Genomic DNA, 22,757 nt, shown 5'->3' on the forward strand with positions numbered 1-22,757 from the left:
TTTTTAGTGGGAAGAATATGTCCTTGGCATGAATATATTAGTTGCATCACTACCCCTCTGACACAAGACACATTTGAAACATAGACATGTCTGTATCTGATTCACAGATGTAGAGGAGAACTGGCCATTGCCTAAGTAACTGAATGCACTAAGGTGAAGCTGTTTTGCATAGCTGCATGGGAATTCTGCACTATGCCTAGGACATGTCGCCTTACTACATTTTACTGTTTTTATTTTAATTTTATTTTTATTTTTGTATGCAAAATGTTTTTGGTGCACCAATCCTTGAAACTTCAGCTCCCCCATCCCCCCCATGTTGAGGGGTGGGGGTGGGGGGTGCCTGGGTGGTCATGGTGCACAGCACCCAATACTCTCAGATCAAACTGCCACTGGACATATCTTATGGGATAATACCAGGAGCAGGTCTAGAGCTCTTTGGAAAAAAAGACTGTGTTGTAGACTATACTTTAGACCTGTGCTAACATTATTGTATTGTTTTGTATCTTTATAAACTGTATTTTTCAGCAATGAGAAATAAAGCTTCTTAACGTGGAAATGTGTCTGTCTGTACTTCCCACGAAGGCATGCTATTGCACGAAAATTTATTTCTACGCCCGACTGTAGAGGTGGGAGCGGCATTGTGCCTAATGGATTTAAAAGTGCATGTACGTACAAAGTGCAAGCGGAGCTGTAATTGGAAAATATTGGCATTTTCTTGCCCACAATTTTGAACCATTGGGGAAATTCTGAGTATGCATAGTGAATACCTATTCAAATGATACACAAACACTTAGACCCAAGTTTAGACCCGCAGAGTGATGTAAGAAGCATGCTGTGATGAGGTACACACACACAAGTTATCATTACATCTCAAGTTTTCTGCTGTGGACCTCTACAGCTATGTATCTTAGCAGTGACCACATGCAAGAATTATAAATCCAGCCTCATTATGATATGCACACACAGTGACTGTACCTGAGCACATTCATTGTGCTAAACTTTTGCTTTTACATCACCAGCTTGAATGCTGTATGCTGAATGGAAAAGCTCCACCGAGTGTTGAGGCAGCGTTCTGCACACTGCTGCAGAGAACACCCACCACGTTGATCCGTCATCACACGTCGTTCATGCATGTTGTTCTCATTACAGTCTGATGAAAAAGTTTTCGCGCAAGCTGGTCAGCCGCTGTATCTACTGTAACGTGCTCAGTGCCACATCACCGGACATCCTGGAGGTGTTTCTGGAGCTGGACGGATGGTCCACCATCCACTGCTGGCTTCAGGAAGCGAAGGCCGCAGAAAATGTTCCATTCCTGCTGGAGCTCCTGAAGCTGTGCCAAGTCCTTCCTATGTCCCTGGAACGGTTAAAGGAGAACAGCACGCCCAAGCTGGTGAAGGGACTTACCAAGAGTGCCAGTGAGGAAGTGAAGACGACCGCAGAGAAGGTCGTGTCGGGCTGGATGAAGCTCATCAAGGGGGACGGGTTGAAGGACGGAGCAATCAAGTCTTCCAAGGAAGGTTCGTGACTATCTGGTTACCTGTGATTGATTCTAATTCAAATTCTATGCCGTCTTCAATGTCAATGTTCAATGTCTTATTGTCCTATTGGATCCTAAAACGGAACTTCACCACATAGCGCGCTCCTAGCCAACCACCATCCCTAATGACATTGTTCTGCCCCCCGATTTGTTAAAAACTGGAGGCGTACACCTTACGCAGTTACGTTATTCGTCACAAAAAGGCGTCCACTTTCCACAAATGACGGTATCATTCGTGCAATAGTTGACCTTCACCATTACTAGTTTAGGCTGCCAAGGGGGACGTCGGACAAAGTAGGAGACACGACAACAGAAACAGCTTACTCTCAACTGACGAAATTTAATGCAAGGAACAAAAAAACATCAGAACTACAAGATATGATGACGTCAACAGCAATGACAGCAGGGTTAGCACACTCAAACGGCGATATCACGATCTGTGCGACTGTCAGTTAGATAACCACATTCCGCAGAAGACAAGGCTATTGAAGGGGAGCTAACACAATCGGGACCATGCTGAAAACCTTTGCTTTGACCTTCACCATGCTGTGTGGTGAAGTTCCGTCTTAAAAGTGTAGTAACAGAAAAGATGGAATCACCGGTGGGAAAAATAATTTAAGCAGTCTTTGAGTGAGGAACTGTAGTAAACTGACGTAATAATTGTATATGCGTTGATGGTTATGTATGATAGATATGTATTTACTGTTATTTATTTATTATATACACTGCACCGCATTAAACTAGAAGACGGAAACATGCGCACTGAGTATCCATTTGTCAAGGCACGAAAATCATGGCGACAGCAACAGGTGGTTGCATTTTGGGGAACTAAGAACAAAGCTTCCTTACTCGAACAAAACTTACAAGACTTTTCTCACTCAAAGTATTGATCTCTCAACTGCTCTGTCTCTCTCACTTGTAGAGTCCTCGAAGAAAAAGGAGAAGAAACTGAAGAATTCCTCGAACTCAAACTCTCCCAAGTCCCCCGCAGCCAAGAGGGAACGTTCGAAGGAGTCCACGGAGTCCACGTCTCCCGAGGAGGGCTCAAAGTCCGAACAACCGCCGAAGAAGGCGAAACCCGAGAGGCCCAAGACGGTTAAGACGTTCCAGACCAAGTTCCGGTCAACCGGCCTGGAAGAAGCGGCCCTCCCTCCTCCAAAGGCCGGATCGAAGAAGCCGACCGGTCGGCCGCCGGTAGACAAAAACGCCGTTCTCTCCGCGCGGCAGCGGTTGACCCCCACCGTCCACACGGAACGAAAGGTCAAACCGTCTAGCTTGGTGTCCCTGAACGCGGACTCAAACCATGTGACACCTCCCCCCGGGGGTATCAAGCTCATTGCTCCGAAGCCGGTCCACGTGCTGCAGGAAGACGGCGGATTCATGGATGCCCTCACCGCCACTCCGGCTGCCGGCGCAGCCCCGGGGAAGAGAAAACGGAAGCCCTCGGCAACGGGGGGAGCCGCGGGAGCAAAGGCGACGTCGCCGACGAGCCCGTCGAACACTCCGCCGAAGTTCCAGTTCTACAAGGACACTCTCGAAACTGGCGAGGAGGAGACGAAGGTCAAGGAAGAGAAGGAGGAGGAGGAGGAAGGGATTGGGAAGGGAGTGAAACGGAGAAGACGAGGGACGGTCAAGGAGGAGAAAGAGAACGGGGTGGAGGAAGAGGGGAGCGAGGAAGGCGGGCCGCCCACTCCGACGGCGGATGGTGCGGCGGAGGAAGAGGAGACGATAGAGGGAGAGGAGGTGAAGGCGGAGAAGACAAACTCGATCCTCTCGCAGACGAGGAAAAAGGCCAAGAAGACCGTGAGGTGGGTGGAAGACAGCAAGCTGAAGCAGTTCCACTACTTCGAGATGGACGAGACTGAGAGAGGTGAGTTGGTTGACTCATTTTGAGGTCAGAGTTGCGTCCGGTCATAAACTACTTACAGATGTCAGATTTAAAAAAAAATTCATATTAAAAAAGTGTCGTATTCTCTGAGGAAAACGAGCAGAATGAATGGTGGGTTTGTGTGCTGACTGTCACGATAAAGTCTTGTGAGGGATTATGTTTCGAGAAAGTCGGGAAGATTAGCAATTGTGCTGGGACTTTTACAAATTACAGTAGTACTTGGATTCGGTACGGTACGGGTGGTACTGTCGGTATGATCTGGCAGGATGTTGACAATCGTTTCCCCGTTGTTGCTTTCCAGTTAACGTGAACACAATGCAGAACTTTGGCGAGATGAAATCCATGGAGATGAAGCGGGAGCGGCAGGCGGTGGAGTCTGCGCGCCGTTTCATGGGCGATCGCATGGAAGAGACGATTCCTTTCACGATGCCCCGGCGCATCGACCTGCCAGAGCCCCTGGTGGAGGTCGGCAGCGGCAGCCAGGAGAAGGAAGTACAGAAGGCTAAGCAGCTGACCACCCTGCAGGAGATCTACTTCTCCAAGGAAATGTACGTGTAGTTGTCAACTGCTGTACACTTTTGCTCCAACAAGTTGACAAGTCGAGCTGTACTGACCAGGGATCGGAACCGAAACTGAACCCGAACCGAAAACCGGAAAAAACCGTTATTTTCTGACGAACCCGAACCGAACCGAACCCGAACGATTTTTTTGCTTGTCCTGAGCCGAACCGGAACTGAACCGAAAAAATTGATACGGTTACCGGTTCGGGAATCGGTTCGGAGGTGAATTAATTTTACTACTGACCGACCTTTTTTTGCTCACCTGAACGGTTATCTCACACCTTTCTCTTACAATCGTGTACGGTGAGCGTAAGCTTGCTTGCATGTAGCAAAATTACTGCCCGTGGACCGGTTAAACCGAGGCCGAAAAAAGTAACTGTTCCAATCCCTATAAATGCCCCGACCGCTGACAGATTTTTTTTTGTCTGTGTATGTGCGGGGGTGGGGGGGTTCTCCCTGAGCCGAACCCGAACCGAACCGATATACCTCAACCGGTTCAAGCTGATAATTTCGGTTCAGCGGAGCTAAACCCGAACCGAACCAATATGCGTGAACCCGAACCCGAACCGAACCGAAAAAAATACCGGTTCCGATCCCTGGTACTGACATTGCGAGCTAACTGATTTCGCATTGCGATTGAAAAATGTGCTTGAACTTGAGGAAATACAGAAGGACGACACACATACATAGCAGCGCACGGTTATACGGTGTGCAATGTTTCGTGCGCAAATTAATTTCAACCCTCCTGTTTCTGTTTCCCCTCAGGATCCCGGATTCTCCTCACGAACCGGACGGAGAACAGGTTCAGACGCAGGATGCCAAGACTATTCCCCTGGAAGATGTGAGCAGAAAGCTAAATCATCATTAGAGCTTAAAGTTTTAGGGTTTACCCCGATTCTTCCCCGAATTTACATCCCGAATTGAAGGTAGTCTCTTTAGGGTGAAACTTCGATTTTTACCCGGCAAATTGCCCTCCCTGAGATGTCTGTAGGAATGTTACATCATCATTTGTACTGAAATAGTTCAGCTAGTTTGAGTAACTGAGCTCGATTTCACCCCGAATTTAGCGTACTGGAAGTTTTTTTCGCGTGGATTTACCCAATTTTTACTCCCCGAATTTAGAAGAAAAAAAATTCCCGAAAACTTCAGGCTCTAATCATCATTTATGTGTGCATTGTAGACCGAGAACTACGAAGAACTGTTCCCTGATTGTGGTTAACGTTGCGTGACTTCTTTCAGGAGAATGGCCCAGCTGCAACCCTGGACTACTCTCACATGGATGTGCCCAAGGCCAGCACTGTAGTGAGCAATAACAGCAATAGCATCACTAGTAGCCTGCCTCCCATCTTGTCCAACCTGGTGATGTCCATAGCTAAGGGTCCGCCCCTGAATGATACTCTGGTCAACCCTGTCGGGGTACCCGATCAGCAACAGCAACAGCAGCAGCAGCAACAACAACAACAGATGATGTCAAACGGTCCTTTTGGCATGGCGCCTAACCAGATGATGCCTCCTCAAGGTGTGTGTTGTCTACTACAGCAAATTGCCACAAATGATTTTAAACACGATTATCGATTTGAAGAAAGAAACTACGGCTTCAATTTTTAGCTGGACACTGCTAACGACAGAACTGATATTCTAAAGGACAACCACAGGAAGTTTACGTTGTATTTCTACGGAACAGATGTTTTCAGGTGTTCATTTTCAACAAAAACCATAGGTGATTGAAATGCATTAGCGTTGGAGATGGTTTAATTATCCGCTTTCATGTTGATACTAGTCGTGTCGTTTAGTTATCTCTTTTTGCTTTCTTTAAGTAGTTGCTAGTCCCGCGCACGACATTGACCATGTCATTGCGACCAGTTTGTGACCAGACTAGCTTTTTTGCTTTGTGTTTGTGTTCGTGCATCCCCACTATACAATATGCCGTAACACGACATAGCGTACGAACATCAATAAATAAAAGGACAAAGAACGCAGGATGCCTGTAGTCGCAACTTTCAGCACATGGGGCATGGTTACTGGCATGGCACGGCGATTAGTGATCAGGCCTTCTTGGGTTGAGATTGTGTTGCCTGAACTGCCAGGAACGTCTGGAGATTGAAGCATCAGAGCCTGGTATTTTTTTCCCGAAATGAAACGAAAATTTTTGAAATATTGCAGGTATGAACATGATGGGTCCCCCGCCTCAGACCTTCGATGGCTTTCCGATGCAAGGCATGGGCGGAATGATGGGTGGCCCCGGAGGGGACTGGGGGATGATGGGGGGTGGACCCCCCCACGAGGGAAACGACTTTTACGGCGGACCTCTCCCGCCCATGGGCCCCATGGGAATGGGAATGGGCCCGATGGGCCACATGATGGGACGAGGAGGAGGTGGTGGTGGTGGTCCGGGACCTCGGAATCGTAGTAAGTGTGATTCTTCTACCGCTTCTTTTTTGTTGTTTTTTTTTTTCCTTCGATGTTCCATGTTATAAAAGTGCATATTAGAACACGTAAAAAACAAATAAAAAGTGATAAAATGGTGGTCCGTAGCGGCCAGATCCCATAGGACGCTACAAGCGACAAGAAGAAAAAAAGAAGAAACTGGTTAAACCCTAAATCTTTAGGCTCTGAGATAATTAATTGCCATTGCACACTCGTAGCAGACGTACAGACAGGTGCTCGGCAAGCTAGTGAGGGCACAGAAGAAAAACAAACAAAGAAGCTGCGACATAGTTACATTTTATTTCGTGACTGTGTTCAACGTGAAAGAAGGCGAATGACACGTATCACAATAACCGTAATTATTACACTAGGGTTCTTCCCATTCTACACCAGGCGGTGCTGGTAGCGTTATAAAACATCGTCGTCGAGATATCGGACTGCAGCGAACACGGACCGACAGTTCAATGGGGGCATCGACATCTGGAACTAAAAAATTTAAAGCACACAAAAAAAAAACATGCAAGCAGATGCAATAAAGTGGCTGTAATTTGGAAAAAGAGAGTCACCGTTGTACTTTGTGAATTTCTACTAGCTTATCAATAGAGAAAGGGATTATCTGCTTGTCGTCTGCTACGAGTCTCCAAACGCAGTGTGGTGAACTGTGTGCTAGATATAGCTGTTTAAAAACATCTTTCTTCATTATTTTCATTCATTTTTGCCTGTATCTTTCTCCTGCTTTTTGTAAGCTCTGTCTTTTTTGCTTTTGTTGTAAAGCTTTAATTTTTGCCAGTGCAGCAACTTTAGTGGAGTTGGAGGACCTTTGACAATCATATGGGGATCATATGACGATGATATAGGAATCATATAGGAAAACTGGCATTTTGGGACACGTTTGTGTTCACTGCAGTGCCCCATTACTAGAATAATTAGATTTGCGTGTAATCAAACTTATCGTAATATCCTGTCGTTTTCACTCTGGAACAGATGAATGCGTTCAGAGTTACAGGATGTTTTGTCGGAACACCAAAGGAGCACAAAACTAGTGTGCCATGTGCTCCTGGATTTTTTTTTTTTAATTAGTCTGCATTAACTCGTTTTTCACAGCAGATAGCAGCATCAGCCCAACACATCATACATAATTACCCCTCACAAACACACACAAAAAATACTTTTTATTTTTTCAAAGCCACGTTCATATCTTCGTCTTGGGCAGAAACTAAATTCCAAGTAGCTGGTAACTAGTTATCTTTTTGGTAATTAGTTGCAGTAATGCTTTTGTTAGCTGTAGGATGGAACTAATTATGTTAGAAAAGGTAGCATCATATTCTCCCAAGAATCAGTTTCTAAACATGGTCACATCATCCCATAGAACGTTATGACGGCAATGTGCTCCTGCTGAACAACCTTTTATCGTTGGAAAGTATGTGTTTGGTCTAAAGTGGTGGGAGCTTACTGACGATAATTTAGAAAAACAACAGCCACTCGAGTGTGACAAGCGTGTGATGTACTTGATGTTTCACAGTAGAACTGTTACCAATTTTTTTTACCAGCATTTAATGTATTTTTTGTTTCTGAAGTGGTAACTGCAAACCAACCAAGTTACCGTAACTCGGTAACTGTAATTGTAACTTAGTTACGAGTTTCGCAATCTCTGTAACTCTGTTAATGTGATGTCTCAATGTTTTTCCGTTTTTTTTGTGTGTCTCCCAACAGATCCCAGAATGCGCAATCAGACTCCACGTGTTCCCTGCAAATACTTCATGTCCAACAACTGCAGGTACGGTGCTAACTGCACCTTCCTGCATCCGGGCTTCAATGGACCTCGACTGCCGTAGCCCCTCACTCACCTCGGAGATGTTTATACCAGTGTGTTAATAATGTACATAAGCAGAACATTAATGTACATAAGATCATAAGCTCAATACTTTCACTGTTACCATGCATGTTGCCTGTATAGACATTACTATTTATTGTTCTCTGTGTGGCCAACCTAGTTGGGAACTTCATGACATCGTCCTCCGCCTCAAAGAACACGTTTGTACATAAGAATGGGCCACCATTCCACAGTGTTTGTTTTCATATTTTGTGTCACACATTATGAAGGTACTGTATCATATTGTGCAGCGCTCCTGCACGGGGAAGATATTTGTTATAAAAATTTGAAAGATTTTTCGACTTTGTAGTCCTGCCTTTTCCATTTATGAGCATGTGCAGTATATTTTCTGACACACACACACGCCTTGTACTTCAAAATTTAGAATGTTGAAGCGATAAAAGAGAAACAAAAGATGGTATCTCGGTGAATTGCCAGTGTTTGCTGTTTCGTAAGCCAGGTCATTTATCGCAGCAGCTTCTGAAAGCGCAGATTTTGTTCGGCATTGAACTCTGCAAACAAGCTGGTGTGTTGCGCATTGGCAGATACAGAAGTTTTGTTAAACTGACCAACGTTACCTCTTATCCCAACGGTATCTGACCCTTTCTCAGCCCTGAAACTTCAGATGATATGTTAGTTTCTTATAGGGGAATATGGGGGGAATATGTTTATTAAGAAAAAAAGAAAGTGTAATTGTAAGCATGCACACATAGTCACATACCAAAAGATACCTTGTTTTGTTTAGTTGCAATCAAACATTAATTTGAGCAGTCACTTAAAGGAGCAGTGAAATGCCCCTCCAAAAAAATTTGCTGGCGAAACAAGTAACATGAGCCCTTGCAAATTAATAATTGCATGATGCACCTGTTGCACATGAGAGAGGCCTCTGATCTGCACACCCTCTATAGAAACAAATTCTTTTAAAGTGAGGTGCACCCAGAAACTCTCCTCTGAAGCACAACCATTATGTTAGTTGGCCAGCCTGTGGAAGCTCCAGCGACAACGAGATTAGCGTGACGTCACTCCCTAACGGGCGGGTGAGAGCGCGGTGCTCAAACCAGAAAGGCGCTAAAGGCGCAGTCCAGACGACGGTCGCGGCATCCCTTTCCGAATTCCCGCACGCACTCAGCATCCGGCGTCTGCTCTTGCTGTATTTCATTTGAATCGCAGTCAAATTGCGCCACTAATTCGCGTGGGATTATTTCGATACCGTGGTCAGTAGTCGACGAGGAAGTGACACTAGAGTTTTGAAACTGACTGGAAGGGATGCGACCGCCCCTCAGGTGAACGAGGGACGTTCGTGACATCCGCAGCCCCGATGGGAGGAGCTGGCGTGGCTAAATCGCCTAAAGACCTGCTGACGTTATACAGAGATCGGGCCGGACCGGCTACTTTCTCTGGGCGTTTCTGTAAATTTGACGACTCACCGCGCAGCCAAAACATTGTGCGTTGAGACTTTTCGAAGACTGCTCGATGAATGATCAAAACGGCAATGAAACAATTGCTAAAGCTCAGGGCGCTCTGGGTTTTGGTAATATGATAGAAACGGGGTTTCGAGCCATTCTAATTGCAGGTGGTGTGCGCTTTTAGCACCTCTTCACTGATGCTGTATGGTACATTCATTGAAGTCAGTAAATTTATTATAGCACATGGGAACAGGACTTTACCTGCTGCGTGCCCATAGAAATCCAGGGAAAGCAGACGTTATGTTCATGCAGGTTGGTTTCGGTTTCGATTTGTAAACTCTACACGTTAGGTGGCACGACTGCTCTTTTCGGCTTCCGGTTTATCGCGTATTTTGATTTTGCATGAGAGGTTGATTTTGTTTTTCGTTTGCCGCGCTCAGTCTCAGTGGCTCTGTGTTGCGGCGCACGATATGTCCTTTCCGTGGAGTATTTTGTGTACGTTTGAGTTCCTTCGTGAACTTTTCAGCGACGGCCGTGCCTAACGCCTAACCACAACAACTGTCCAACAGGCTGAGCTCGCAGGTCATCTTCCCAAGAAGCCAAAAAGGGTGTGCAGCACATGCACAACCGCCTAGGTATTTTTGAAAAAAAGGTCGCCACACAATGGAAGCATTGCCGGACAACCTAAGATTCATCGAAATTCTAAACGGCAAGGATGTTGTGGTTGAGACAGAAAATGATCTTTCGCTGTTTGATACCGCGGTAAGTTAGTCTGCATCATCGAATGCCAAGCTCTGTGCTTCATGCAGAGTGTGTTCCGTACATTCCTTATTTGAAACATATTTAATATTCATTTGAGGAAGAGCAGGCTGGCGCTCCATTTCGTTTCAGTTCCCGTTCGGAATTCCACCAGTCGTACCAGATGTCAAAACGGAGCTCGAGAACATTATCGACGATATCTCCGAAAACTTGCCCCTTCACAGCCTGCAGAATACGCAACAGTGAGATGGAAAAAATAATCTTCCACGTTCCAGTACCTTAATGTAACGCGAATTTATTCTTGTCACTGTAGGATCTTCACAGCTCCTCCTAAAGTGTCAAGTTTATATTCGTACGACATGTCGCCTTGCCCATCGGAGTTGAGAATAGTCAGAGATCTGGCGACTGGGACCCTGGAGGGATACTACGAGGTATGTGGCAACAAGACCCGCGTGAAACAGTATATGACGAAAAAGAAACTGCGTTGGTTGCTGCAAAGTGCTCAGTGTTTTTCAAGATCTTGGTGGCATGTTAGATGGGGTATCCTGGTATCAGAGAACCTAATATTTCCTGATAATTTCCAATTGCTGTTATAGCTTGTGCTACGCCACAAGCAGGGACTGAAACCGGAACGGAACCGAAAACCGCTTGGGAAACCAAATATTTTCAAGAACCGTAACCAGATTGTAACCTCAATTTGCCATCAACAATTAACCGAAACCGTAACCTGAAGCGAAAAATTTGATTTCGGTTACCGGTTCATATGAATCAGTTCAAGCGTTAACACGAACAACTTTGCACGCAATATTTGTATCGCATTCTTGTGTTGTATCGCTTCTGTTAAAGTCGATCTCTTCATCATGGATTTTTCATTCAGAGGTTGTGTAGGCAGCATACGATCTTATGCACTTGGGTTAGACCCATAATCGGATGACATAGGCATTGTATGACGTGTATTTCGTACGTCCTTTATGAGTTATGAACTGTATTAGTGTGATCATTTAAGATACCATGATGTCTGTTTGGTTACCGGTAACCACAAATATTAAAACAGTGAATCTCGTAACCGAAAATGCTTTGAGAGTTCTGACACTGAACCGTAACCGAACCGATATTTGTTTTGGTTTCAGTCCCTGGCCGCAAGCACTGAGAGACAAATGCAACCTACTGTTTATGCACAGTCTGCTTTCCTACATTGCAGGTGTTTCACGAAATTAAAAAAGGAAATGAAGATGTAGCCGTGGATTTTGAAAAAAGTTAGTGTCCTACGCTGAGGTGTCTTTGTCCAAAATGTACAGGGTGTCCAGAGGTAAACAGTTGTTTCTCCTCTTCCTGCTCCAACATCTACTTACCTCTGAATCGTCAAACTTTGCACAGAGTTTCGTTCTCGTGAACACAAAGATCTCTCAAATTGATTCTTAAGGAAGCATTAAAATGACACTTTGCATTACTCGGAAACCTGCTTCATTCATCAAGGGGTCTGCCAAAATATTTTCACTGAGCAGTGTCTCGTCACTGCGGAATTCAATTTACAAGGATACTCTCAAATAACGCGAATCACAGCATTGCCTACTCTCGGAGAAACTGAAAGCATGAAATTTTGTGGTTCTGTCCAAAATAATATGTAAATATGTAATGTTCGCTGATGGGATTTATGTCGGTGTGTCGTGTATGCATGTATGTTACGCAATGTTGATTTATAACATAAAATAAATAAAATTGCGTAGTCTGGAGTGGCACTTTAAAGTGGGAGAGGCACGTTTTCTCAAAATTTGACCATCAGAGGAGGGCGCAAAGAATGCAGAAGGTACAGAAACAACTTGAAGTTTACTTCTGGAGACTTCTTTTATTGATTGTTTTGGAATTGCTGTCACTTCGTTTGTCGTCTGCCTCGCAGACTTTGAAACAATACCGCCTGGCTTCGAAGAAGGCATGACGTTTTCAAACCTTGCACCGGAGGCGCTCGGTGATGGTGAAAACTCTGTTCGCCACGTGCTTGCTTTGACTGAACTTGTGGCTGCTAGTGCAGACTTATCTGAGGCCGGGGAAGTTCCGAGGCGAAAAGTACGCGAAATCTTCGTCTTTTCTGATCACGGTTTGTCTCTATTTTAGCTGATTTTGTAGTTTTTACTTCAGGAGGCCAAGGCTGTCTCGAGTGAGGTCGTGGATGATGTCGACCTCATGAAGCAGTTGCCATCGGTAATATTTTTTTTTCGTGGACTTTCTTACGCACATAAATTAGAGTTACAGGGTAGTTCGAGGTGTTCCGACATCCCATCCGCTTGTTCAAAATCCCAGACGTACAAAATCCCAAATCAGCACGGTCTAATACTGTCACCGCGTACAACACGCGGGGGAACTGTAGTCAAGAAACTCGAACTACGCTTGGTCACACTACAGCACTATGTAGGTCTCTCGCGACCTTGAACTAGCCAACGTCGCTTGGTTTGGTGTTGCTCCAGTGCATCTGCGCTGCTAAGCCTAACCGTCGCTGAAACGTGCATTTTATTCGCTGGGGCGACTTCAGTTAACGTCGAAAAAACACTCGAAACTTGCACGTTGCTCATCGATATCCTACTTTGAAACACGGTCATTCTCACGCCTCACATATGTAGGCTTTTGATTTTGGTATTGTGGATTTCAAGATCTGGGATTTTGAACTCTTGAATGTCGTGGCATACCCGGTAATTTGTACCACAACACGTAGGTGGAGCTGCCTTCTCCATGGTCAGATTTGATTTGCTAACAAGTCTATTGTTAGTACACAGTCATTTTTCTATCCACGTGCAGGAACCAGTGACTGCTGTGCTCAACATCAGCATGATACCGACGGAGACGCAGAAAAGTTTAGAATGGGCTGAGGTTGTCGACGTTCGTAGCCCCATGACAGACTTTCACGAACGCATTCCTGACATGGCATTCACCGTGAGTTGATGACGAGCTCAACACATTACGTCTCAAACATATTAGAGACTTGTGTTTTAGGGTTAGAGTAAGTAAAACTCATTTCAATGACGTGCAAATTCCTGACAACCAAACTTAAAATAGTCACAGGTGAGCACGAAATGAACCAAACCAATTCTGCTTTTTCTTGTTTTGAAGTCCATTTCCGTCTACAGATATGGCGGCGGCCCTGGATAAAAAATTGCTAATCTGCGGTTCGGAGGTATCTGTGGGCATGCATAAGCAAATGAAAGCATTGACTAAAAAATTCATTTTATATTACATATTCATTTCATATTGCAACATTACATTCACATTACAGCACAATGAAATTAGAGATATCTGCCACTGGCATTGTAGAGATTTTTAAGCATTGCGATGATAAAATACTTATAGTAGTATAAAATAGTAGTAAAATACCAGCATAGTCTCAGGTGGCTGGGAGCTGGTCTTGGTTCAGAATTCAGCAGGTTTCAGTACTCTCTGAATTTATAACAATTTCCCAGTATCACAAGTTATCAGAAATTGGCAATATTGGCAACTTACACATGATATCTGATACCTCTTTCTCATGATATCTGTATTGTAGCTTCTAACATATATCCTGCATATAACTTCTAACTTAATTTTTACCCACTGATTTGGAAAGAAACATGGAGCCTAGAAAGACAAAGAGTCTACTTACTACTTAGTTCTAGAGTCTCAGTTATACTATATTATTATTACACTAAGTAACGTAAATTTGTTCACGAAATTGAAGAATGTGTCTGGGGTACAGTGAACGACAGTCATTGGTTTCCTTATTAAATAAATGTAATAAAATAAGAAGGATGTGGTGCCATCCTAAATTATTCCATCCCAAATTTTAAGGGCCCCTCTTCACTGAAGAAACCCAAATTTTTTTGCGAGAGCTCTTTAACCCGAAATAGTGCTACAGTGTATTTGCGATCGACTTATGAGTCTTGATTTTTCTTTTACTTTTGTAGTGGCCGTTTGAACTTGACACATTTCAAAAGCAAGCCATACTTCACCTGGAGAAACGGGACTCTGTCTTTGTCGCAGCTCACACATCTGCTGGCAAAACTGTGGTGGCTGAGTATGCCATTGCACTTTCCCGGCAACACATGACAAAGTAAGTTGTCACCGTAACAGTATGCTATAATCTGGACCTCGTGCTTAAATATGCATCTAAATTATAAGAATAAGAGAGATTAGGAGAACAGTAAACTATAAGAATAAGGGAGATTGGCAGAAGTTCACAGTGAACTAGAACATTAGTAATTTATTATAAGTGAAAGGGACTGTTATATACATATAATTCTGGGGTGATAAAATTCTACAGTTATACCCATAACCCTAGAATTGTATAACTAACAGCCACCTTTACTTGAGATAAATTACTCGAATGTTCTGTCCACTATAAACTTTTGCTGAAGTTTCACTTATTCTTATTTAAATTTTATGAAATATGTTTAATAAATTTGTGCACATTTTAGGACCATCTACACGTCTCCAATCAAGGCACTCTCTAATGAGAAATACCGTGACTTCAAGGACACTTTCGAAGACATCGGAATCATTACGGGTGACGTTCAGATCAACAAGGAGGCTTCGTGTCTCATTATGACAACTGAGATTTTGAGGTATCGAGTATTTTATTTATTTATTTATGACCTTACCTCAAATGCCCACAAGGGACATTACAGTTATTAAGAACTTTCGTGCATTAAGTTGTGCTACATGGTTTTCGTGGTTACGGATCATGATTTCATTCTTCAGGTCGATGCTTTACAACAAGTCGAGCGTTGTGAACGACCTGGAATGGGTGATCTTCGACGAGTGCCACTACATCAACGATCCTGAGGTGGTACATCAGATAATGTAACCGTAGGATCGCTCGTGTATCTATTTTTTTTTTCTCTCTCTCTTTTTATGACATAGTGAGGGCTATCTTTTTTTTCCTTAGAGAGGTGTTGTATGGGAAGAAGTTCTAATCATGCTTCCAAAGCACGTGGGGCTTGTACTCCTGAGTGCGACCGTCCCAAATGCAATGGATCTTGCCAACTGGATTGGGTAAGGGACCTTACTTTTCAATTGTTCTTAGTATCTCACTCGAAATTTTTTTTGGGTTCAGTCTGGCACTTGTGGAGAGCGCAGGGCGTACGCCTTTTTGTGACAATTAACTTAACTGCATAAATTCCACAAAAAAGCGTACGCCTCCCCCCCCTCCCACTTTTAACCCATCAGGGGGCAAAACGATGTTATTCAGGGTGGTGGTTGGCTAAGAGTGTGCTATGAGGTGAAGTTCTTTTTTGTGAGTGTGGTTGAGTGTAGCTTGAGTGTAGAGACCAAATTTTTTACTTGCATAATTTATGCGCCACTCGTACGGTGCTATGTTTTTGGGTAAAAAAAAGTGACTGTGAGTAAAGATATTACTAAATGCGTTGATTCCTATTGCAGAAGGATCAAACAACGCAAGCTCTATGTAATTTGTACCACCAAACGACCTGTGCCTCTGGAGCATCATTTATACTTCAACCAAGAGACTTTCATGATCCTCGACCCAAACAGTAATTTTATCACCTCTAGGTAAAATTTTATTGAAAAAGATTTCACGAGCATTGACAATGCTGCTTTACAGTTACATGAAAGCCTCGGAGCGACGAAGGCAAACATCCAAAGGAGGAAGGTTCCAGGATGTGAGTAGTGCGACTTCGTTTCAAGGGGTGTGATGTCCAGGGTGGGTTGTAGTCCTGCATGATTTGCAAATATCTCCAGAACACTGGTGGATTTGGATGAGATGTGAAATGACAGTCGAATGGTGCTTGAAAGCAGCTGCTTGTGCAGAAGCCATGGGAGAGGTTTTTGATCCTTCTAGAAACTCCTCCCATGCATTAGAGAGCTCATACTGGTGACGCTATAGCTGGACGCTCATAGCTGGTTTTTGAGGGCATTTCAGTAAATCATATTTCGCAGTGACGTGACACTGTTCAGCGAAAACACTTTACGTGGTAGCTTCTGATAGGCTGCGTGATGAATGTCATTTCGTTGCTCCCTTAAAAGCATCTGATACATCCTCCGATATGTGGTTTGATTCCTAACCAGCCTTCTTCATTCATTTCTGCTTCACTAGAATCGAGTACTGTGTCATGGGGTTCGTAAGTTTGGTATCGTAAGTTCTTGCACTCGAGGCTAGGTGTAAGGGACGGTCGCATCTGCTTCGGTCGATTCTGAAACTATAGTGCCGTTTGATTCCTCGTGGTCCACTGACCACGATGTCGAAAATCCCGCACGAAATAACGGTTTAGTTTGGCTGTTATTCGATGAAATACATACATACATTCGATGATGTTGAGAGTATGCAGGAATTCCCTCTCTGGAAAAGAGCAAAAACGTCGTTCCCTAAACCAACCAATCTGAGCACGGCCTCGAGATAAGGAATGCTGCGGCCATGCGGGCATCTGGACAGCGCCTTTATCCTCCGAGTGCCGCCCTTTCGCTCCTGTGGTTGGGGAGTGACGTCACTCTCTCCAGCCGCGGAAGCAGCGCCGATCTTTAAAATTTGCTTATTTAATACGCGAGCGCTTTTTGGATGAAAAAAAAGTAGCCACGTATAGATTTTTGGCCGACGCCAAACATAGTGCTAGCGGTTTCGCGGATGAGCTTCCGGATGTGGCCGTCCCTTTAAATAGAGCTTCGTGATAGACATTACCAGGACGTTTTCCCCTTTTAATGCCCTCCTAGGAAAAGAACCTCTACGTCGGACTAATCCAGCACCTGAAAAAAATGGACCGCCTGCCCGTCATTTGTTTCACGCTGTCTCGGAAGCGATGCGACGAGAACGCCGCGATGCTTCGCTCCCAGGACCTCACCACCGCCGAAGAAAAATCCGAAATCCACCGGTTCTTGCACCACTGCGTCTCTCGCCTCAGCAAGTCGGACCAGAAGCTCCCGCAGATCCGGACCATGCGTCTCCTCCTGGAATGCGGCTTCGGAGTCCACCACAGTGGTGTGCTTCCCATCATGAAGGAAGCCGTCGAAATGCTGTTTCAACGTGGGCTGGTCCGAGTTCTGTTCGCTACCGAGACGTTCGCGATGGGGGTCAATGTTCCGGCACGAACCGTCGTGTTCGACAGCATCCGCAAGCACGACGGTATAACGATGAGGGACCTACTTCCCGCGGAGTACATTCAGATGGCCGGACGAGCCGGCCGACGCGGGAAGGACAAGACGGGGAACGTGTTGATAATCTGCAAGGGAGACGTGCCAGAGTCGTCGCAGCTGGCAACAATGATGCTGGGGCGTCCGACAGAGCTGCAGTCCAAGTTCCGGGTGACGTATTCGATGATTTTGAACCTGAAGGCGGAGGCGCAGAGGAGGGTGGAAGACATGATGAAGGACTCGTTCCGCGAGAACACTCAGCAGAGTCAGAGCGACACATTGGAAGAGAAAAGAAAGGATTTGGCCGAAGAGTTGCAGGGACTGACGAGGACGGGGTGCAGCGCGTGTACAGACCTGCCGTTGGACTTGTTGGCGGAGCACAAGGCAACGAGGTCGTCAGTGTGGGAACGCCTTCTGGTGTCTCCACAGGTAAGCAGAGAAGGCACCTCTTAGAGCTGTTGGAGCACGCCAAAAGTGCTCTGCAGTACGAAACCGATTTATAATCACTCAACGCTTACAGGGGGTCGCCGTCAGGCGCCGCAGCGTAGTAAATATTAAGTTTAGCCAGCTTAACACCACTGTCAGACGGGCGCACGTATGGCCTTAACGGTTACGGCCTTAAGTGCAGTTGGTCATTAACTCCCTGTCAGACCTTTGCGACAAAACTGAGAGTTCCCACAGGACAGCTTACGGCGTTCTCTTGAAACTGCCAAATGCTATGAACACGATGGCGCCAACTTCATTCAATTCGAAATAAATTTTTTTTACGAAACATAATTATCTGTCAGATTTTTTTGGGTTCACTGCCTATTGTTTTTCTTATGCATTTTTGCACTTTGCTCCTAGTCTATCTTGCATGTTCGGTTTGTAGTGACAGCCCCGAACCACTGCACTTCGTGTCGTCTGCATCCAAAACGTTGACTAAGTACCAACCAAACGTTGTTTCAGAGTGCTCCTAGCGAGAACAAATGTGATTTCACTACACCCTATTCAACATTCACAAATGTGTTTGTCGCTGTAGACAAGATTGTGAAAATGCCTTCACAGGTACTGTCTGGCAGCCTCCCATGGTTAAGGCCGTATTTCACCTACGGCCTTTTCGTAAGGCCACTAGTCTTATGGCCGTAAGTGCACCCATCTGACAGCAGTATAAATTTGTAGAAAATAATTTGTAAGTAAGAAATTTGTAAAAAATAATTTGTAAGTAAAAAATTTGTCAACAAATTTTAGTGGATGACTTGCGGGACGTTCTGCGCAGGCGAATAAAGTTCTCTCCCCCGGTAGACTGGTGGTGGTCTGCCCAGAGAGTCAAGGAAACAGGAATATCCTCGGAGCCGTGTCATCTGTGTCCCCTAGGGAAAAGAAATTGTCTCTGTTGGTGCTCGTTCCCTCTCAGAGCAGCGCCAGTCGAGAGCCTCTGCCATGGCCACTAAACAAGCGTCTGGTTCTCCCCGAAGGAGCCATTGCTGTACAGGCGCTCACCGTGTCGTTCGCGGAGGTGTTGTGCGTGTCGTCTCTCGTACAGAAGTTCGATGCCAGGAAAGTGATGTGAGTGGATGACGCTTGTGTAATTTCTGTTTTGGGGTGTGTTGGCATATCCTTTGTTGTGCCTGCTTCCTCTTGCAATTCCTATACCAAAATTTGTGACACGCATTACTATAAAGCTCTAATTTTACTGCAATGGATGCTTTCAACAGCCTTTTAAGTAGGCCATGCAAGGTGGCGTCCGTAAAAGATGTGCAGCTTAACTGCAGTTGTTACTGCCTCTTCTATTATTGCGAAGGCATAAGTACAAAGCACCCTCTTCTCGATGGATATCCGATTAGTAACGCTATCAGGCTCTCGTGTTCTGAAATGGTTGACAGACACGTCGTGCGTTACGATTTTTTAGGCAACCACAGGGGAAAAACATATTGGGCCAAGAACTCCTGGAAGTGGCAGAAGCCCACACGAAGGGGATTCCGTCGATCAACATCATCAAGGACCTCCGAGTGTCGGACATTGATTCCGTGGCGCTCGTTCATCGCTTCTTGGGCTTGGAAGAGAAGATATTTGCAGCGCCCTGTTTGTCGTGTCCACTTTTTGAGGAACATGTGAGCGACTTTCTTTCTTGTCAGACGTACGTTACAGCGTACGGACTTTTTAGACTTTTTAGACATCGCACAAGGTAGATCTATAATGTGGGATCTCCAGCCCAAATCACAATTGCCAAAGTCTAACAAAAAAACATATCTATCACTTCAAGCAGTGACAGATGTGCAAATTGTGCAAAATGAATGTAAAATGATGCTCGTGAGGAAGCGAGTGCTCAGCCGATGTACCACGCACTTATTTCTTGCGCGAAAACATCGCTAAAAAGGGTAAGGGACCGAGCTGTTCGGACTAAAATTACATTAAAAATTGATAAAACCCCAGTGTGGGAGAACTAAGAGATGGACAACACACAGCACTGACTGACAAACCAAAGATTTACTTTTGTTTGTTTGCTCGTTTCGTTTGTCAGTCAGTGCTGTGTGTTGTCCGTCTTTCTTAGTTCCCTGCACCGGGTTTTTTATCGATTTTAATGTAATGGGAACATTGTATAGTAATCGTAAACCGTACCGAGGGCAAAAGGCAAGTCTCGTTGTTAGGGTCTCCCCGAGGAAATTCACCTTTATCGTGTGGCTAGACTTATCATTTCGCTTGATAACTGATATCCACAAAGCAGAATGCGAGCAGAAAAGGCAAGTAAAGAAGGCTTCGAAACAACCTTGTATGCCAGAAAGATAAACACCTTGCTCTATTGACGAAGGCAATTTAGGACACTAACGTCCATCTGTGAATGCAGTATGTACAGGAGCTGCACCACAAAGCAGTGACACAGGAGCTCTTGCGCATCGAGCACTTACTGTCTGAGGCAAGTTTGGCATCAATGCCAGACTACAAGCGACACGTGGAAGCTCTGGAACGGCTAGGCTACGTGGAACCAAGTGGCCCACTGACCCTGAAAGGTCGCGTTGCTCGTGCAATGAGCAACAATGCCATCATGCTCACGGAACTCCTCGTGGAAGACTGTCTAGTCAACCTGGGCGCTGCCGACATTGCAGCACTCTTCTCCTGCTTTGTGTTTCAGCAACGGACGGACGAATTACCCATGATACCAAAGTCCATGGTCAATGTTAGTATTAGATACTCTATGTTCTATGTATACTGCTTGCAAACATAATTCATTGTGGCTGCATCTACTGCATTATTAAGCGGGGAAAATTAAAAATGGTACATATATTTCCCAAATAGGAGCTGGTAGCAGTAATGAATATGGGATCACACACACACCAGTTTATTCCGCAGCCACAATTACGTGACTTAAGGAAGCATTGGTCAAATTGTATTGATTGCAGTTGTATCATCAGTTGCTGCATGATGCGCATCGATGCATAAAGGCCTCAATGTATGCGGTATTGTACCGCGTGTGTACTTGCGCCGTTAATTGATTTAATCTTCACGTGTCTGCTTTTTATTACTGCATTTAGTGTGTGTGTATCTTTATTGTCAGGCTGTGGAGCTGTTCAAATCTGTTGCCAAGAGGATAGGACAAGCTCAGCGTGACTCCGGATTTGAAGAGCCACCAGAGCAATTTGTGGAGCAGTTCAGCTTTGGAATGTGTAATGTTGTTTATCATTGGGCCAAAGGAATGGTGAGTGTTGAAGGGTGTTTACATGTCCACGGGAGTTTCCAACGAATCATTTAATGTATAACTCGGAACAGTTTTTCATCTCGGATGTTGTCTGGTTAGAGCAATGCCTTCCTAGACTGAAGAATCCTTACCCAATTCCTCCTCTCCCTCACCCAGTACGTTGGTATGCCTTTGTTAGGAAAGGTGTGCCCGATGACATTACCTATATCTCGTGGTGATATACACACTTAAACTTACCAAGGCGTGCCAGTCTGTTCGAAAATTAGTAAAAATTGTTGGCTGATGGCAGTCTTGTTGAAACTGAGTGGCATCGTCTTATATCGCGAAATAAAATACCGTATTTACTCGCATAATTAATGCCAGGGTTGCGGAATTGCCACTGCGGAGTTGGAATGATTCCGGAATCATTCCAGATTTAGCAGAGCCTGGAATGGAATTGGAATGGAATTGGAATGGAATGGTGGAAACTGTCCTGGGAATGGGAATGGAATGGTCTGGGTGCCCCGGTGGCAGTTTTGGTTCCAACGTGCTGGTTTCTGCCCTCGCACCGTTTGCACCGCACCTGCGCACGGTCAAGAGTGAAATAACCTCGTCTTTGTGCTTTTTCCGTGCTTGGTAATGTCAATCTCCTCTAGCACTGCTGGACATGCCGGTATGGCTACGGGTCCTTTTCTTTTATTGAGAGAATTAAAGGAATGGAATTGGGGTTGCCAAGCCATTCCAGGAGTGGGAACTGACCATACCTTTTCATTCCGAGGAATTGAAAGGAATGGAATCATCTCGAATGGAATTGGAACGGAGTGGGAGACCCCATTCCGCAACTCTGATTAACGCACCTTTTAAGCCGTAGATGTAGCGCCGCAGAAGCGGTTGGTTGTGCGAGGAAATAATCTGACCTAACAGTCAGGGTACACTCGGCTAGTTACTATCTTCTGAAACGTTCAAGTAGGGGTCTTTTCTGAACCACGTGCGTTAGACGTGCAGGAAAGAAAAGTGCCAACATTTGGGCGGCGCGTTAATTACGCCCAGTAAATACCGCAATTAGCAATTTTTTTTAAGTGTGGAGCAGTCCTTGCGATATTTCTCGCTTAAACGCAGCACTTTGCCCACATCATGGAGCTGACCGACATTCAAGAAGGGATCATCGTGCGCTGCATCCAGCGACTGGATGAAGTGCTGAAGGATGTGCGCACTGCCGCCGGAATAATTGGAAATCCTGAACTGCGCAGCAAGATGGAGGAATCGTCGCGGCTGATCCGCAAGGATATTGTCTTTGCCGCGAGCCTCTACCTTCAGTGACGGGATGGAGGAGTACTGTACGCAAGCTATACAGCCATATATTTTTACATTAGTACATATATTTGTACATATCTCTGTTTATACGTGCGGAGCAAGTACAAAAAGAAATACAATTCTATGCGTCCTTTTCACGAGTGCCACTGAATAATTTATTTGTTTCTTTCAACAGCTAATATGGTTCTTTGAACTAATGTTACTCACGCTTGCAACTTGCAAGTCACCGTATGA

General features: G+C 45.0%; 2 protein-coding genes across 2 annotated transcripts in view; both read left to right on the forward strand.

Moving 5' to 3' along the window:
* Positions 1-8,587, forward strand: part of LOC135369029 (serine/threonine-protein phosphatase 1 regulatory subunit 10-like) — a 30,512-nt gene extending 21,925 nt beyond the window's left edge. The window contains exons 5-11 of the mRNA XM_064602635.1: positions 1,150-1,517; positions 2,460-3,407; positions 3,727-3,973; positions 4,751-4,826; positions 5,225-5,504; positions 6,149-6,394; positions 8,126-8,587. Of these exons, the coding sequence (XP_064458705.1) occupies positions 1,150-1,517; positions 2,460-3,407; positions 3,727-3,973; positions 4,751-4,826; positions 5,225-5,504; positions 6,149-6,394; positions 8,126-8,247 (2,287 nt within the window). The 3' untranslated portion in view covers positions 8,248-8,587. The remainder of the gene's footprint in view (positions 1-1,149; positions 1,518-2,459; positions 3,408-3,726; positions 3,974-4,750; positions 4,827-5,224; positions 5,505-6,148; positions 6,395-8,125) is intronic.
* Positions 8,588-10,070: 1,483 nt separating this feature from the next.
* On the forward strand, positions 10,071-22,660 carry LOC135369030 (superkiller complex protein 2-like). The gene is made up of 19 exons (XM_064602636.1): positions 10,071-10,453; positions 10,583-10,692; positions 10,764-10,881; positions 11,652-11,706; positions 12,348-12,514; positions 12,587-12,649; positions 13,241-13,375; positions 14,380-14,525; positions 14,890-15,036; positions 15,173-15,257; positions 15,360-15,466; positions 15,854-15,982; positions 16,035-16,092; positions 17,138-17,983; positions 18,813-19,102; positions 19,446-19,647; positions 20,382-20,711; positions 21,090-21,230; positions 22,329-22,660. Exons 1-19 carry the CDS (start codon positions 10,355-10,357, stop codon positions 22,527-22,529), a joined length of 3,429 nt encoding a protein of 1,142 aa, XP_064458706.1. The 5' UTR covers positions 10,071-10,354; the 3' UTR covers positions 22,530-22,660.
* The last annotated feature ends 97 nt before the right edge of the window (positions 22,661-22,757 follow it).

The sequence above is a fragment of the Ornithodoros turicata genome, chromosome 9, assembly GCF_037126465.1.
Source record: "Ornithodoros turicata isolate Travis chromosome 9, ASM3712646v1, whole genome shotgun sequence".
Classification (NCBI taxonomy): Eukaryota; Metazoa; Arthropoda; class Arachnida; order Ixodida; family Argasidae; genus Ornithodoros; species Ornithodoros turicata.